Source organism: Palaemon carinicauda, chromosome 24 (genome assembly GCF_036898095.1).
Source record: "Palaemon carinicauda isolate YSFRI2023 chromosome 24, ASM3689809v2, whole genome shotgun sequence".
NCBI classification, from domain to species: Eukaryota; Metazoa; Arthropoda; class Malacostraca; order Decapoda; family Palaemonidae; genus Palaemon; species Palaemon carinicauda.
This window is the reverse complement of record NC_090748.1, coordinates 109,125,145-109,142,399: the sequence shown is the minus strand read 5'-3', so window position 1 is coordinate 109,142,399 and position 17,255 is coordinate 109,125,145. Positions and strand designations below refer to the sequence as shown.

The window sequence follows — 17,255 nt, the reverse complement described above, 5'->3', positions numbered from 1 at the left end:
ATATCCCGATTTCCGATTAAAATTATGTTTTTTTTTTAACTGTGAATCTAAAGAATTTTAAAGAACTTCGAATATATAAGCCTTTATATCTTTGTAAAAAATATAGGGCATTTAACTTGAGTCTGTGACAAATGTAAGTTTTTTTTTTTTTTTTAATAAACTTTGAATATATGAAGGATTTTAAAGAACTTCGAATATATTAGCCTCCATATCTTTGGAAAAAAAACTATGGCATTTAACTTGAGTCTGACCCAGAAGTAAATGTTTTTTTTATATATATAATTTTGAATATATTAAGATCTTCGAATATATCAGCCTACATATCTTTCATTAATGTGTCAAATTAAGCAAGGCTCGTTAGAAAAATTACTCTTTTATATCAATTTTAGACGGATTCACTACAGAGAGAGAGAGAGAGAGAGAGAGAGAGAGAGAGAGAGAGAGAGAGAGAGAGAGAGAGAGAGAGAGAGAGAGAGAGAGAGAGAGCAAACAATCTCAGGCAAGCTCTCCTCTTTTCGTACTTGCTTCTATTTTTAGCCTCTTTATTGGCAATTTCCATATGCAAAAATGATTGCTTCGGACAAACAGAGTTAAGAGAAAAGACGAAAAGAGGTTTTGCTTGGCTTCCTGAGACAAGAATTTTCGCATGCGTCAGACTACAAAGGAATTACTAGCAAGTGTTTTAGAATATCACAAAAAAAAAAAAAAAAAAAACTCATATACACTCGTACATACACCAAACAACAATATTATTATTATTATTATTATTATTATTATTATTATTATCAATAGGTAAGCTACAACCCTAGTTGGAAAAGCAAGATGCTATATGCCCAAGGGCTCCAACAGGGAAAAATAGCCAAATGAGGAAAGGAAATAAGGAAATAAATAAACGATATACAGTATATAATATACAATATATATACAATATATAAACAATAACAACATTAATAGTAATGATAATAATAATAATAATAATAATAATAACAATAATAATGATAATAAAAATAATATTATCAATAATAATAATCATAACTAATAATAATAAGAAAAAGAAGAATAGCAATAATAATAATAATAATAATAATAATAATAATAACAATAATAATAATAATAATAATAATAATAATAATAATAATAATAATAATTCGGTCAAATGATGCTTAATGCCTTGCTAGGTATCAAACAACATAAAAAGTTGCCATAGATTACAATTTGCTTGCAATATAGCAACCTTGCAAGCAAAGCAATTTTTTTTTTTTACCCTTGGGGACCTACCACACCCCGCTGGGACTTCCCCACCAACAGGAACCTTTCCCCACCCCTGGGGACCTCCTCCAATGGGGAATTCCACAGGGGCTCTGGTGGCCGATGTTGTTAACGTCCCTGACTAGTGAAAGCCAGACTGGGGTTTCAAGTCCGGCTCAAACTCGATACTTCCTTTGGTCGCTGCAATCTCACCATCCTTGTGAGCTAAGGATGGGGTGTTTTGGGGGAGCCTATAGGTCTGTCTGCTGAGTCATCAGCAGTCCTTGCCTGGCCTTCCTTGGTCCTAGCTTGAGTGGAGAGAGGGCATGGGCGCTGATCACATGTATATATGGTCAGTCTCTAGGCCATTGTCCTGCTTGATAAGACAATGTTACTGTCATCAGCAGCCATTGCCTGGCCCTCCTTGGTCCTAGCTTGAGTGGAGAGAGGGCTTGGGCGCTAATCATATGTATATATGGTCAGTCTCTAGGGGCAGTATCCTGCTTGATAAGGCAATGTTACTGTCCCTTGCCTCTGCTATTCATGAGCGGCCTTTAAACCTTTTAAACCCTGGAGACCTTCTCCCAATCCGTTCTTGATTTAGAATTATAAACCGTTTTCCAGAGACTTAAAACCCTCTTATAAAAGACTTGAGTCTAACTCTCCTCTTACTCTTGAGTTTTCAAGTCTTCTAAAAGGCTCCGGAGAAGATCAAAGGGTTAATCAGACTTTATTAATAAAGAAAAATTAATTCCGGTCAACGACTTTGAAGTCTGAACAAAGGCAGAATCCAAGAGTTTATTAATCCGTCTTAAGAATGAGTAATATGACCCGTTATGAACGAGGAATATAAGAAGGGATTTAGTATAAACTTCCACCATTAAGAGTTAGTAAATACGTTGGATAAATAGAGATTAATACTACATTTTCTGGATATAAGTGGACGCATCAAAAAGGAGCGCAGACCTCCGTCGTGGAAGCTTATCCAATTTCTAGATAAAACTAGATGCGACAAAAAATGAGCGCAGACCTCCGCCGAGGCAGCTTATCCATTTTATAGATATAACTGGACGCGACAAAAAGTGAGCGCAGACCTCCGCCACAGCAGCTTATCTATTTTCTAGATATAACTGGATGCGACAAAAAGCGAGCGAAGACCTCCGCCGCTGCAGCTTATCGATTTTCAAGATATAACTGGACGCGACAAAAAGCAAGCGCAGACCTCCCCCGCGGCAGCTTATTTTTCGAACTTTTACCTTCAACATGTATTAATTGGCGTGGATTTTCATACAAGCTAATATGAACTAAGTTTGAAGTCTCTGTGACAACGACATCCCAACTTATGGCTGATTACATGAATTGGACATTTTGCTTGACCGTGACCTTGACCTTTGACCTTGAACTTCCAAAAATATAATAATTTCTAGCTTTATACATAAGAGTTCATCCCTTCAAGTTTCATTATTCTACGATTAGAATTGTGGCCAGGAAGCTGTTCACAAACAAACACACGCATACAAACAGACATACAAACAATGATGAAAACATAACCTCCTTCCAACTTCGTTGGCGGAGGTAAATATATGATTATAGAAATAGATAAAGTAGCATGGGGGATATAATTACCAAATTTTCGAAATTCAACTCGATGCTACAAAAAATGGGGGAGCCTATAGGTCTACCTGTTGAGCCAATAGCAGCTATTGCCTGGCCCTCCCTGATCCTTGCTTTGGTGGAGAGGGGTCTTGGGTGCTAATCCTATATATACATGGTCAGTGTCTATAGTCCATTTCTTTTAGCGAGGCAGATTTATACCGACTCGCAACGGTGCCCTTTTAGCTCGGAAAAGTTTCCTGATCGCTGATTGGTTAGAATTATCTTGTCCAACCAATCAGCGATCAGGAAACTTTTCCGAGCTAAAAGGACACCGCTGCAAGTCGGTGCAAATATGACTCGCTAAAAGAAATGGACTATAGGACATTATCCTACTTTCTAGGGCAATGTCACTGTCCCTCGCCTCTGCCATTCATGAGCGCCCTATAAACCTTTGAAACAATAACTACCTGATAGTACCAGTTAAAAAGACTCATAAATATTAATAAAGCTTATCCAGTTTGTCGTCAGCTACCAGGGTTGCCAGGTTGCCCTTTTCCAGGCCAAAAACCTCAAATTTGGCCTTTGCAAAATTACTTGGCCTTTAGCAATATCATGAACAAAGGGTGCCCTTAAATGCTATATTTTTGGCCTTTTTTTTTACCAATGAGTTGGCCTTTTAAAGCTGTAGTTGATTAGAAATTGGCCTTTTCTCATTTGGAAAACCTGGCAACACTGAGCTACACACGAAAATCGGGATTATGAATGACATGACCAGATATTTTCGGACCGAAGTAATATGTAGGTCATGGGCAAATGATTGGACCTTCGCCATTCCTATTCAATGATTGGTGTTTACAAATGACCCAATGGGGATGATTGGATAGTGGATGAGGAAAAGGATAGGAATATTAGGATAAGGATAGAAGGAGCGAGGATACATTTGATAATCGATTTTCATTAAAATGTGATTTTTGTTGCTCGAATTATGACCGGTTTTCATCATGTTTTGATCTCTTTTATATGCTATTGATTCAACGTGTACTTTCTGAGAGAGAGAGAGAGAGAGAGAGAGAGAGAGAGAGAGAGAGAGAGAGAGAGAGAGAGAGAGAGAGAGAGAGAGAGTTGCTTCAATGGCTGTAAGTTACGAAAAACAATACTTGGTCAACCGGGGCTTGTCTCATAAATAAAGGGATATTAGAGAGAGAGAGAGAGAGAGAGAGAGAGAGAGAGAGAGAGAGAGAGAGAGAGAGAGAGAGAGAGAGAGTTGCTTCAATGACTGTAAGTTACGAAAAATAATACTTGGTCAACCGGGGCTTGTCTCATAAATCAAGGGATATTTGTTGATATGAAGAGAGAGAGAGAGAGAGAGAGAGAGAGAGAGAGAGAGAGAGAGAGAGAGAGAGAGAGATAAATGCATACACATATAGACATACATTATATATATATATATATATATATATATATATATATATATATATATATATATATATGATCCTAAAATTACTGATTAACTATACATAAAAATCTCATCTTACGAAGAAACCAATAAATAAATCCCAAAAATATCAAATACAGATATAAATTGAAAGCAAATAAAAATTAGAAAAGCACCCTGAGAGTGCAGACCTCCGCCATGGCAGCTTATTTCTCGAAATCAGCTTGCCTTAGGGTTAATTCGGTCGACCTATTGCTCGGCCTTAACCTTTGACCTAGGACTTTCAAAATTGAAACATTTCCACGTCTCAACATAACAATTAATTAACGAAAGTTTCGCTACTCTGAGAGTAAATTTGTGGCCAGGGAGTTGTTTACATACAAAACTACTCTATGAGTAAAACTGTGGCCATGGAATTGTTCACAAACAAAACTACTCTATGAGTAAAATTATGGCCAGGAAATTGTTCACAATCAAAACTACTCTTTGAGCAAAATTGTTACTAGGAAGTTGTTTACCAACAAAACTACTTTATTTGTAAAATTGTTGCCAGGAAGTTGTTCAGAAACAAAACTATGAGCAAAATTGTGGCCAGGAAGTTGTTCATAAACAAAACTATGAGCAAAATTGTGGCCAGGAAGTTGTTCATAAACAAAACTATGAGTAGAATTGCGGCAGGAAGTTGTTCATCAACAAAACTACTATATTTGTAAAATTGTGGCCAGGAAGTTGTTCACAAACAAAACTATAAGAAAAATCGTGGCCAGGAAGTTCTTCATAAACAAAACTATGAGTAAAATTGTTGCCAGGAAGTTGTTCACAAACAAAACTACTCTATTTCTAAAGTTGTGGCCAGGAAGTTCTTCACAAACAAAACTATGAGTAAAATCGTGGCCAGGAAGTTGTTCACAAACAAAACTATGAGTAAAATTGTGGCCAGGAAGTTGCTCACAAACAAAACTACTCTATTTCTAAAGTTGTGGCCAGGAAGTTCTTCACAAACAAAACTATGAGTAAAATCGTGGCCAGGAAGTTGTTCACAAACAAAACTATGAGTAAAATCGTGGCCAGGAAGTTGTTCACAAACAAAACTACTCTATTTCTAAAGTTGTGGCCAGGAAGTTCTTCACAAACAAAACTATGAGTAAAATCGTGGCCAGGAAGTTGTTCACAAACAAAACTATGAGTAAAATTGTGGCCAGGAAGTTGCTCACAAACAAAACTATGAGTAAAATCGTGGCCAGGAAGTTGTTCACAAACAAAACTATGAGTAAAATCGTGGCCAGGAAGTTGCTCACAAACAAAACTATGAGTAAAATTGTTGCCAGGAAGTTGTTCACAAACAAAACTATGAGTAAAATCGTGGCCAGGAAGTTGTTCACAAACAAAACTATGAGTAAAATCGTGGCCAGGAAGTTGTTCACAAACAAAACTATGAGTAAAATTGTGGCCAGGAAGTTGCTCACAAACAAAACTATGAGTAAAATCGTGGCCAGGAAGTTGTTCACAAACAAAACTATGAGTAAAATCGTGGCCAGGAAGTTGTTCACAAACAAAACTACTCTATTTGTAAAATTGTGACCAGGAAGTTGTTCAGAAACAAAGCTATGAGTAAAATGATTGCCAGGAAATTGTTCATAAACAAAACTATGAGCAAAATTGTTGCCAGGAAGTTCTTCACAAACAACGCTAAGAGTAAAATTGTTGCCAGGAATGTGTTCACCAACAAAACAACTCTATTTGTAAAATTGTGACCAGGAAGTTGTTCACAAACAAAAACTACTCTATGAGTAAAATCATGGCCAGGAAGTTGTTCCCAAACAAAACTATGAGTAAAATCGTGGCCAGGAAGTTGTTCACAAACAAAACTATGAGTAAAATTGTGGCCAGGAAGTTGTTCACAAACAAAACTATGAGTAAAATCATGGCCAGGAAGTTGTTCACAAACAAAACTATGAGTAAAATCGTGGCCAGGAAGTTGTTCACAAACAAAACTATGAGTAAAATTGTGGCCAGGAAGTTGTTCACAAACAAAACTATGAGTAAAATCGTGGCCAGGAAGTTGTTCACAAACAAAACTATGAGTAAAATCGTGGCCAGGAAGTTGTTCACAAACAAAACTATGAGTAAAATCGTGGCCAGGAAGTTGTTCACAAACAAAACTATGAGTAAAATTGTGGCCAGGAAGTTGTTCACAAACAAAACTATGAGTAAAATCGTGGCCAGGAAGTTGTTCACAAACAAAACTATGAGTAAAATCGTGGCCAGGAAGTTGTTCACAAACAAAAGTATGAGTAAAATCGTGGTCAGGAAGTTGTTCACAAACAAAACTATGAGTAAAATCGTGGCCAGGAAGTTGTTCACAAACAAAAGTATGAGTAAAATCGTGGTCAGGAAGTTGTTCACAAACTAAACTATGAGTAAAATCGTGGCCAGGAAGTTATTCACAAACAAAACTATGAGTAAAATCGTGGCCAGGAAGTTGTTCACAAACTAAACTATGAGTAAAATCGTGGCCAGGAAGTTGTTCACAAACAAAACTATGAGTAAAATCGTGGCCAGGAAGTTGTTCACAAACAAAACTATGAGTAAAATCGTGGCCAGGAAGTTGTTCACAAACAAAACTATGAGTAAAATCGTGGCCAGGAAGTTGTTCACAAACAAAACTATGAGTAAAATCGTGGCCAGGAAGTTGTTCACAAACAAAACTATGAGTAAAATCGTGGCCAGGAAGTTGTTCACAAACAAAACTATGAGTAAAATCGTGGCCAGGAAGTTGTTCACAAACAAAACTATGAGTAAAATCGTGGCCAGGAAGTTGTTCACAAACAAAACTATGAGTAAAATCGTGGCCAGGAAGTTGTTCACAAACAAAACTATGAGTAAAATCGTGGCCAGGAAGTTGTTCACAAACAAAACTATGAGTAAAATCGTGGCCAGGAAGTTGTTCACAAACAAAACTATGAGTAAAATTGTTGCCAGGAAGTTGTTCAGAAACAAAACTGAGTAAAATCGTGGCCAGGAAGTTGTTCACAAACAAAACTATGAGTAAAATCGTGGCCAGGAAGTTGTTCACAAACAAAACTATGAGTAAAATTGTTGCCAGGAAGTTGTTCAGAAACAAAACTGAGTAAAATCGTGGCCAGGAAGTTGTTCACAAACAAAAGTATGAGTAAAATCGTGGTCAGGAAGTTGTTCACAAACAAAACTATGAGTAAAATCGTGGCCAGGAAGTTGTTCACAAACAAAAGTATGAGTAAAATCGTGGTCAGGAAGTTGTTCACAAACTAAACTATGAGTAAAATCGTGGCCAGGAAGTTATTCACAAACAAAACTATGAGTAAAATCGTGGCCAGGAAGTTGTTCACAAACTAAACTATGAGTAAAATCGTGGCCAGGAAGTTGTTCACAAACAAAACTATGAGTAAAATCGTGGCCAGGAAGTTGTTCACAAACAAAACTATGAGTAAAATCGTGGCCAGGAAGTTGTTCACAAACAAAACTATGAGTAAAATCATGGCCAGGAAGTTGTTCACAAACAAAACTATGAGTAAAATCGTGGCCAGGAAGTTGTTCACAAACAAAACTATGAGTAAAATTGTTGCCAGGAAGTTGTTCACAAACAAAACTATGAGTAAAATCGTGGCCAGGAAGTTGTTCACAAACAAAACTATGAGTAAAATCGTGGCCAGGAAGTTGTTCACAAACAAAACTATGAGTAAAATCGTGGCCAGGAAGTTGTTCACAAACAAAACTATGAGTAAAATTGTTGCCAGGAAGTTGTTCACAAACAAAACTATGAGTAAAATCGTGGCCAGGAAGTTGTTCACAAACAAAACTATGAGTAAAATCGTGGCCAGGAAGTTGTTCACAAACAAAACTATGAGTAAAATCGTGGCCAGGAAGTTGTTCACAAACAAAACTATGAGTAAAATTGTGGCCAGGAAGTTGTTCACAAACAAAACTATGAGTAAAATCGTGGCCAGGAAGTTGTTCACAAACAAAACTATGAGTAAAATCGTGGCCAGGAAGTTGTTCACAAACAAAAGTATGAGTAAAATCGTGGTCAGGAAGTTGTTCACAAACAAAACTATGAGTAAAATCGTGGCCAGGAAGTTATTCACAAACAAAACTATGAGTAAAATCGTGGCCAGGAAGTTGTTCACAAACTAAACTATGAGTAAAATCGTGGCCAGGAAGTTGTTCACAAACAAAACTATGAGTAAAATCGTGGCCAGGAAGTTGTTCACAAACAAAACTATGAGTAAAATCGTGGCCAGGAAGTTGTTCACAAACAAAACTATGAGTAAAATCGTGGCCAGGAAGTTGTTCACAAACAAAACTATGAGTAAAATCGTGGCCAGGAAGTTGTTCACAAACAAAACTATGAGTAAAATCGTGGCCAGGAAGTTGTTCACAAACAAAACTATGAGTAAAATCGTGGCCAGGAAGTTGTTCACAAACAAAACTATGAGTAAAATCGTGGCCAGGAAGTTGTTCACAAACAAAACTATGAGTAAAATCGTGGCCAGGAAGTTGTTCACAAACAAAACTATGAGTAAAATCGTGGCCAGGAAGTTGTTCACAAACAAAACTATGAGTAAAATCGTGGCCAGGAAGTTGTTCACAAACAAAACTATGAGTAAAATCGTGGCCAGGAAGTTGTTCACAAACAAAACTATGAGTAAAATTGTGACCAGGAAGTTGTTCACAAACATAACTACTCTATGAGTAAAATTGTTGCCAGGAAGTTGTTCACAAACAAAACTATGAGTAAAATTGTGGCCAGGAAGTTGTTCATAAACAAAACTATGAGTAAAATCGTGGCCAGGAAGTTGTTCAGAAACAAAACTATGAGTAAAATTGTGGCCAGGAAGTTGTTCATAAACAAAACTATGAGTAAAATCGTGGCCAGGAAGTTGTTCACAAACAAAACTTTGAGTAAAATCGTGGCCAGGAAGTTGTTCACAAACAAAACTACTCTATGAGTAAAATTATGGCCAAGAAATTGTTCAGAGCTAACCAAACAAACAAGCCGACAAACAGGGACAAAATGACAAACAGGAGTAAAAATATAACCTACAAAAACATAGCCTCCTACCAACCTCATTGGCGGAGGCAACTAATAACGAAATCACAAACACAACGCAAAAAAAAAAAAAAAACTCAATCGAAAGCCAAAGATCATCGGAGAGCATTAGGCTGTTCCCCTTCAAAACATGAATAAAGGAAAACCTTTTTTTTATTTTTTTTTTTCGTGATACAGCGTTTCTCTCCATTAATCCAGGTTACGAATTTACTCGCTGTTTGCGAATGAAATATCGTTTCGTGGAATACGTGTGTTTTGAGCTGTATAAAATTGTTTTGTTTTGTTTTGTGAGTTTGTAAATTTGTATAGGATAGAGAGGGAGGATGGTAATCTCTCTGTGTTTTATTTTCTTGTCCTGTTTTATTTATGCATATATTATTATTATTATTATTATTATTATTACTTACTAAGCTACAACCCTAGTTGGAAAAGCAGTATGCTATAAGCCCAGGGGCTCCAACAGGGAAAATAGCTCAGTGCGGAAAGGAAAAAAGGAAAATAAAATATTCTAAGAAGAGTAACAACAATAAATATCTCCTATATAAACTATAAAAACTTTAATAAAACAAGAGGAAGAGAAATAAGATAGGAGAGTGTGCTCGAGTGTACCCTCAAGCAAGAGAACTCTAACCCAAGACAGTGAAAGGCCATGGTACAGAGGCTATGGCACTACCCAAAACTAGAGAACAGTGGTTTGATTTTGGAGTGTCCTCCTAGAAGAGCTGCTTACCATAGCTAAAGAGTCTCTTCTACCCTTACCAAGAGGAAAGTGGCACTGAACAATTACAGTGCAATAACCCCTTGGGTGATGAAGAATTGTTTGGTAATCTGTGTTGTCAGGTGTATGAGGATAGAGGAGAATATGTAAGGAATATGCCACACTATTCAGTGTGTATGTAGGCAAAGGGAAAATGAACCGTAACCAGAGAGGAGGATCCAATGTAGTACTGTCTGGCCAGTCAAAAGACCCCATAACTCTCTAGCGGTAGTATCTCAACGGGTGGCTGGTGCCCTGGCCAACCTACTACCTACCAATATATATATATATATATATATATATATATATATATATATATATGTGTATATATATTCATATATATATATACATATATATATATATATTCATATATATATACATACATACAAACATACATACATATATATATATATATATATATATAGATATATATACATATACAGTATATACATACACTCACACGTATATATATATATATATATATATATATGTGTGTGTGTGTGTGTGTGTGTGTGTGTGTTTATGCATACATACATTCATCACATACATCATCACATACATATACCAAAGGCACTTCCCCCAAGTTTGGGGGGTAGCCGACAACAACAAGAAACAAAACAAAAAGGGGACCTCTACTCTCTACGTTCCTCCAGCCTAACCAGGGACTCAGCCGAGTTCAGCTGGTACTGCTAGGGTGCCACAGCCCAACCTCCCACATTTCCACCACAGATGAAGCTTCATACTGCTGAGTCCCCTACTGCTGCTACCTCCGCGGTCATCTAAGGCACCGGAGGAAGCAGCAGGGCCTACCGGAACTGCGTCACAATCGTTCGCCATTCATTCCTATTTCTAGCACGCTCTCTTGCCTCTCTCACATCTATCCTCCTATCACCCAGAGCTTTCTTCACACCATCCATCCACCCAAACCTTGGCCTTCCTCTTGTACTTCTCCCATCAACTCTTGCATTCATCACCTTCTTTAGCAGACAGCCATTTTCCATTCTCTCAACATGGCCAAACCACCTCAACACATTCATATCCACTCTAGCCGCTAACTCATTTCTTACACCCGTTCTCACCCTCACATTCATACATAATAATAATAATAATAATAATAATAATTATCATTATCATTATTATTATTATTATTATTATTATTATTATTATTAGCTAAGGTACAATCTAGTTGGAAAAGCAGTCTGCTATAAACCCAAGGACTCCAACAGGGTAAAATAGCCCAATGTGTAAAGGAAAGAAGGAAATAAGCAAATGTCATATCACGTAATTACAATCATAACAACTACATGCAACTGTTTAATTTATAAATTACTAATTTCTATGCAAATGTATCCCAATTAACACAACCATTTCAACATATGTTCATCATCATCATCATCATCAACATCATCATCATCTCCTCCTACGCCTTTTGACGCAAAGGGCCTCGGTTAGAATTAACCAGTCATCTCTATCTTGAGCTTTTAAATAAATACTTCTCCATTCATCATCTCCCACTTCACGCTTCATAGTCCTCATACACGTAGGCCTGGGTCTTCCAACTCTTCTAGTACCTTGTGGAGCCCAGTTGAAAGTTTGGTTAACTAATCTCTCTTATGGAGTGCGAAGAGCGTGCCCAAACCATCTCCATCTACCCCTCACCATGATCTCATCCACATATGGCACTCGAGTAATCTCTCTTATAGTTTCATTTCTAATCCTGTGTTAACTAATCTCTCTTGGGGAGTGCGAAGAGCATGCCCATACCATCTCCATCTACCCCTCACCATGATCTCATCCACATATGGCCCTCGAGTAATGTCTCTTATAGTTCATTTCTTATCCTGTGATAACTAATCTCTCTTGGGATGTGCGAAGAGCATGCCCATACCATCTCCATCTACCCCTCACCATGATGTCATCAACTTATGGCACTCGGGTAATCTCTCTTATAGTTTCATTTCTAATCCTGTGTTAACTAATCTCTCTTGGGGAGTGCGAAGAGCATGTCCATACCATCTCCATCTACCCCTCACTATGATCTCATCCACATATGGCACTCGAGTAATCTCTCTTATAGTTTCATTTCTAATCCTGTGTTAACTAATCTCTCTTGGGGAGTGCGATGAGCATGCCCAAACCATCTCCATCTACCCCTCATTAGGATCTCATCCACATATGGCATTCGAGTAATCTCTCTTATAGTTTAATTTCTAATCATGACCCGGTATTTAACTCCCAATATTCTTCTTTTGACAAATGTTATTTCATACAAGATATTTTTCATTACGACATAAAGATGTCCCTCAACTTAAAAACTTAATTTGTTCCAAGAAGCTGTTCTAAGTCGAAATCTTTGTAAGTCAATTTTTAGGGCATATGGTAGGCCTAACCTGAATTCCATGCCTATGATTTTCAGCTACAAAAGTCAACCAATAGTCGGGTTTCATTTGAAATAAATATCAAGTTATTAAAAAATTTTGGTTTGCTTACTGTATTAAATCATATAATATTGTTTTATAACAGTATTTCTTTATCTTATCTTTGTTATTTTCAGTTGGATTTGTTTGTATCTCCATATGTTCGTAAGTCGAATGATCATAAATTGAATGTTTGTAAGTAAAATGTTTGTAAGTCGAATGTTCGTAAGTTGAACGTTTGTACGTCAAATGATCGTTATCGAATGTTTGTAAGTCGAATGATCATAAATAGAATGTCCGTAAATCGAACTTTTGTAAGTCGAATGATCTTGAATCGAATGTTTGTAAGTCGAATGATCATAAATCGAAAGTTTGCAAATCGAATATTTGTGAGTCGAATGATCATAAATCGAATGTTTGCAAGTATAATATTTGTAAGTCATTTTATCATAGATTGAAAGTTAGGAAGTCGAATGACCATAAATAGAATGTTTGTAAGTTGAATGATCCTAAATCGAATGTTTGTAAGTCAAATGATCATAAATTGAATGTTTGTAAGTAAAATGTTTGTAAGTCGAATTACCATAAATTGAAAGTTTGGAAGCCAAAAGTTTGTAAGTCGAATGATCATAACTCGAATGTTTGTAAGTCGAATGCTCATAAATTGACAGTTTGTAAGTCGAATGATCATATAGCGAATGTTTGTAAGTCGAACTTTTGTAAGTCAATTGATCATAAATCGAATGTTTGTAAATCGACTGTTCGTAAAGTTGAAGACCTCCTGTATCGAACAAGTATTCTACCCTTCAGACGCGACCTCTGAGAAGACAACCCACCCCTTCCCCCCCTCCTTATATAAGGTTCTGGAATTTAATGATGGCGATGAATATGGTAAAGAGAAGCCCAACAAACTCAATTAAGAAAAACTTCTTTAGGAAGATGATCTAAATAATGAGCACACATTCCTTTCAACATTTTTTTTTCTTCTTTAGAATGTGAAGTGGAAATGTGGGATAGGACATTTGAGGGATGTACAGGTAATGATAAATAAATAGCTATAGAAGTACAAATAATGGGATTGATTCTACATAAAGAATCATGCAAATTAAATTAGTATGTTTATATTGTTTACGTATATATACATACACGCACAAACATATATATATATATATATATATACACATACATATGTATATATATATATATATATATACACGTATATACATATATGTATATATACATATATATACATATATATATATATATATATATATACATACATGTATATATACATATATATACATATACACACACACATATATATATATAAATTATATATATATATATATATATATGTGTGTGTGTGTGTGTGTGTGTATTATTACTAGCTAAGCTAAAATCCTAGTTTTAAAAGCAAGATGCTATAAGCCCAAGGGCTCCAACAGGGACAAATAGCCCAGTTAGGAAAGGAAATAAATAAATGACCTTTGGCTTGAACTTGACATTTAACCTTATGTATTAATTGGCGTGGATTTTCATACACTCAAATATGAACCAAGTTTGAAGTGTCTGTGACAAGGATGTCCAAACTTATGGCTGATTTTATATATTGGACAATTTGCTTGACCTTGACCTTTGACCTTGACCATCCAAAATTCAATCAATTCAAGCTTTTTACATAACAGTTAATCCCTGCAAGTTTCATTACTCTACGATTAAAACTGTGGCCAGGAAGCTGTTCGCAAACAAACCCCCAAACAGTGGATAAAACATAACCCCCCTTCCAACTTCGTTGGCAGAGGTAATAACGTAAATGGGCCATTGAGAGTATTTCACCCATCAAAAGCAAAAGAAGAATTTCCCTTCAGCATCCAAATGGAATCGTCTCTTCACCTGAAATACTCTCTCATTTCCATCCACAAATGGATGCCAATATTGCAGCAGCCTTTCAGAAGAAAAATGTTGCGGGAAAAAGGGGGTCTTCTCTACATTCGCTTCAAATAATGGTATTTGAAAGTTTATGTTGAGGCAGATGAGAGGGTCTGGTGAATGGATTACTACTACTACTACTACTACTACTACTACTACTACTACTACTACTACTACTACTATAGTTATAATTAAAATGTCAATTATTATCGTTATCGTCGAAAAAATAAAATTCAATATTTAGGCAGATGAAAAGGCTGGAGAGTGATCTACTACTACTACTACTACTACTACTACTACTACTATAGTTATAACTAAAATGTCAATTATTACCGTTATCGTCGAGAAATTAAGTCAATATTGTGGTAGATGGAGATGGTTCGGACATGCTCTTCGCTCTCTCCAAGAGAGATTAGCACACCAAACTTTCAATTGGGTTCCAAAAGAAGAGTTGGAAGACCCAGGCCTACATGGCTGAGGACTATGAAACCGGAAGTAGAAGATGATAAATAGAGAATTGTTAAATTAACAGCTCAAGATGGAGATGACTGGCGAAATTTAACTGAGGCCCTTTGCGTCAATAGGCGTAGGAGATGATGATGATGATGTGTGGCAGATTTGAGGGGTGAGGGTTGAGTACTGCTACTGCTACTACTACTACTACTACTACTACTACTACTACTACTGAGAATAACATTCATATTTGGAATAATAATCATGACTAAAATAAAGTTCAGACTTGCAGTGAATGTTTTTATGTTGAACATGCTGACATAATAAGTCTCTCATTATAGTTTAGATATGACAGAAATATTTTAACCTTGTTACTGATCTTAAGGTATTTTATATTAATCATTAATTACTGCTCCTGTAGTTTATTTATTTCCTTTCCTCAATAAGCTATATTTTTCCCTGTTGAAGCCCCTGGGTTTATAGCATCCTGCTTTTCCAATTACTGTTTTAGTTTAGCTAGTAATAATAATAATAATAATAATAATAATAATAATAATAATAAAAATAGAATAAAAAAATATTAATAAAGATAGTACAAATAACAAATATAATAATACCAATAATAACAAAAGGAATAATAATAATAATAACAATAATAATAATAATAACAAATGGGATAATAATAATAATAATAATAGTAATAATAATAATAATAATAATAATAATAATAATATTAATAATAATAACACATGAGATAATAATAATAATAATAATAATGATAATAATAATATTAATATTAATAATAACACATTAGATAATAATAATAATAATAATAATAATAATAATAATAATAATAATAATTAATGGAAGTAAGCACGGTCAAAACATAAAAATTCTCACCTCCTGGCACCGGTTTCTCGCAGATGTAGCTGTTCAGAGCCAAGCAGGATCTGTCGTTCCAATAGAGGTCGTGGGTTGTTCTCGAGCCTTTAGTAGCCAACCTGTTTGGATAAAGGAGGGAAAGTTAAGTATAATCATTACTTGGTGAATTGACGTGTGTTTTATGCTGCTAAAATCAATCTGAATGTACTTTAACAAATAAATGAAATGTATTAATAAAATAAGAACAGTAAATGGTAACTTGATATGTGTTTTACGCTGTTAAACAAAATCTGAATGTACAAATAAATGATATTTAATAACGAAATTGAATAATACATTGGTTTTCTGTGTTTAATTTGCTTCTTCCTTATACAATAAAGACCTTGACTCTGCCATTCATGAGCGACCTTTAAAGCTTTAAAGGTTCTGACATACACTATTAAAAATTTGTCTAAAAAACAGTAAAAATACTAGAAAAAAGGTTACCAGGCATTTGCCGTTTTAAAAACGGATATATTGACGTAAAGGATTGATATTATGGTCACCAACAAAGATAATAACAAAGTGGGGTAGAAATTACGGTCGCCTATATTTTACTGAAATAAGGTTGAGAACGGTATATTCACTACGGAGAATTTGCGATTAAAATTATGGTCACCTGTATTTTACTGAAATACGGCTGAGAGCAATATATTTTTACGGATAATTTCTGATCCAAATTACGTTTTTTTTTTTAAGTGTATGTGGATATTTTCAGATTATTATTATTATTATTATTATTATTATTATTATTATTATCTAATAAGTTATTATTATTATTATAATTATTATTATTATTATTATTATTATTATCATTAATATTATTATTATTATTATCATTATTATTATTATTATTGAAATTACTATTATTATTGTTATTATTATTATTATTATTATTATTGTCATTATTATTGTTGTTGTTGTTATCATTATTATTATTATTATCATTATTATTATTATTATTATTATTATTATTATCTTTTTTTACAATCTCCCGAATCCTACCATAACCTAAACTACTGTTAATATCGCTCGCCTTCATACCTCCTCGTCTGCTCTTGTTACTAGCGCAGACTACGAATGGCCCGGGACTCAACTATGTAAGGACTAACTCAAATTAATCCCAGGTTAAACATGTTCTCCGGGTTAATTCAGCCCGCTTATTAAGAGCCTAATTCTACCAGGTGGTCGAGTGTGCTTCCATTTCAGAGCCTTGTTCTTAATGTAATGCTGTAATTCAATTGGTCCTAGACGTAATGTGTAATTAGAATAACAAGGAAGAATTTATTCGAGTAAATTGATATGAATTGGCTGATTGAAAAAGGATGTTTTAGAAATAAATCACTGTCGTTTGGATACATTTGAATACTGAAATGTATGATATATTAAATGGTAGAATCAGGTATTTTT

General features: G+C 35.2%; 1 protein-coding gene across 1 annotated transcript in view; it reads right to left on the bottom strand.

Moving 5' to 3' along the window:
* The window catches only part of LOC137618548 (uncharacterized), a 243,436-nt gene that overhangs the window by 111,286 nt on the left and 114,895 nt on the right, over nt 1-17,255 (bottom strand). The window contains exon 5 of the mRNA XM_068348706.1: nt 15,825-15,925. Within this exon, the coding sequence (XP_068204807.1) occupies nt 15,825-15,925 (101 nt within the window). The remainder of the gene's footprint in view (nt 1-15,824; nt 15,926-17,255) is intronic.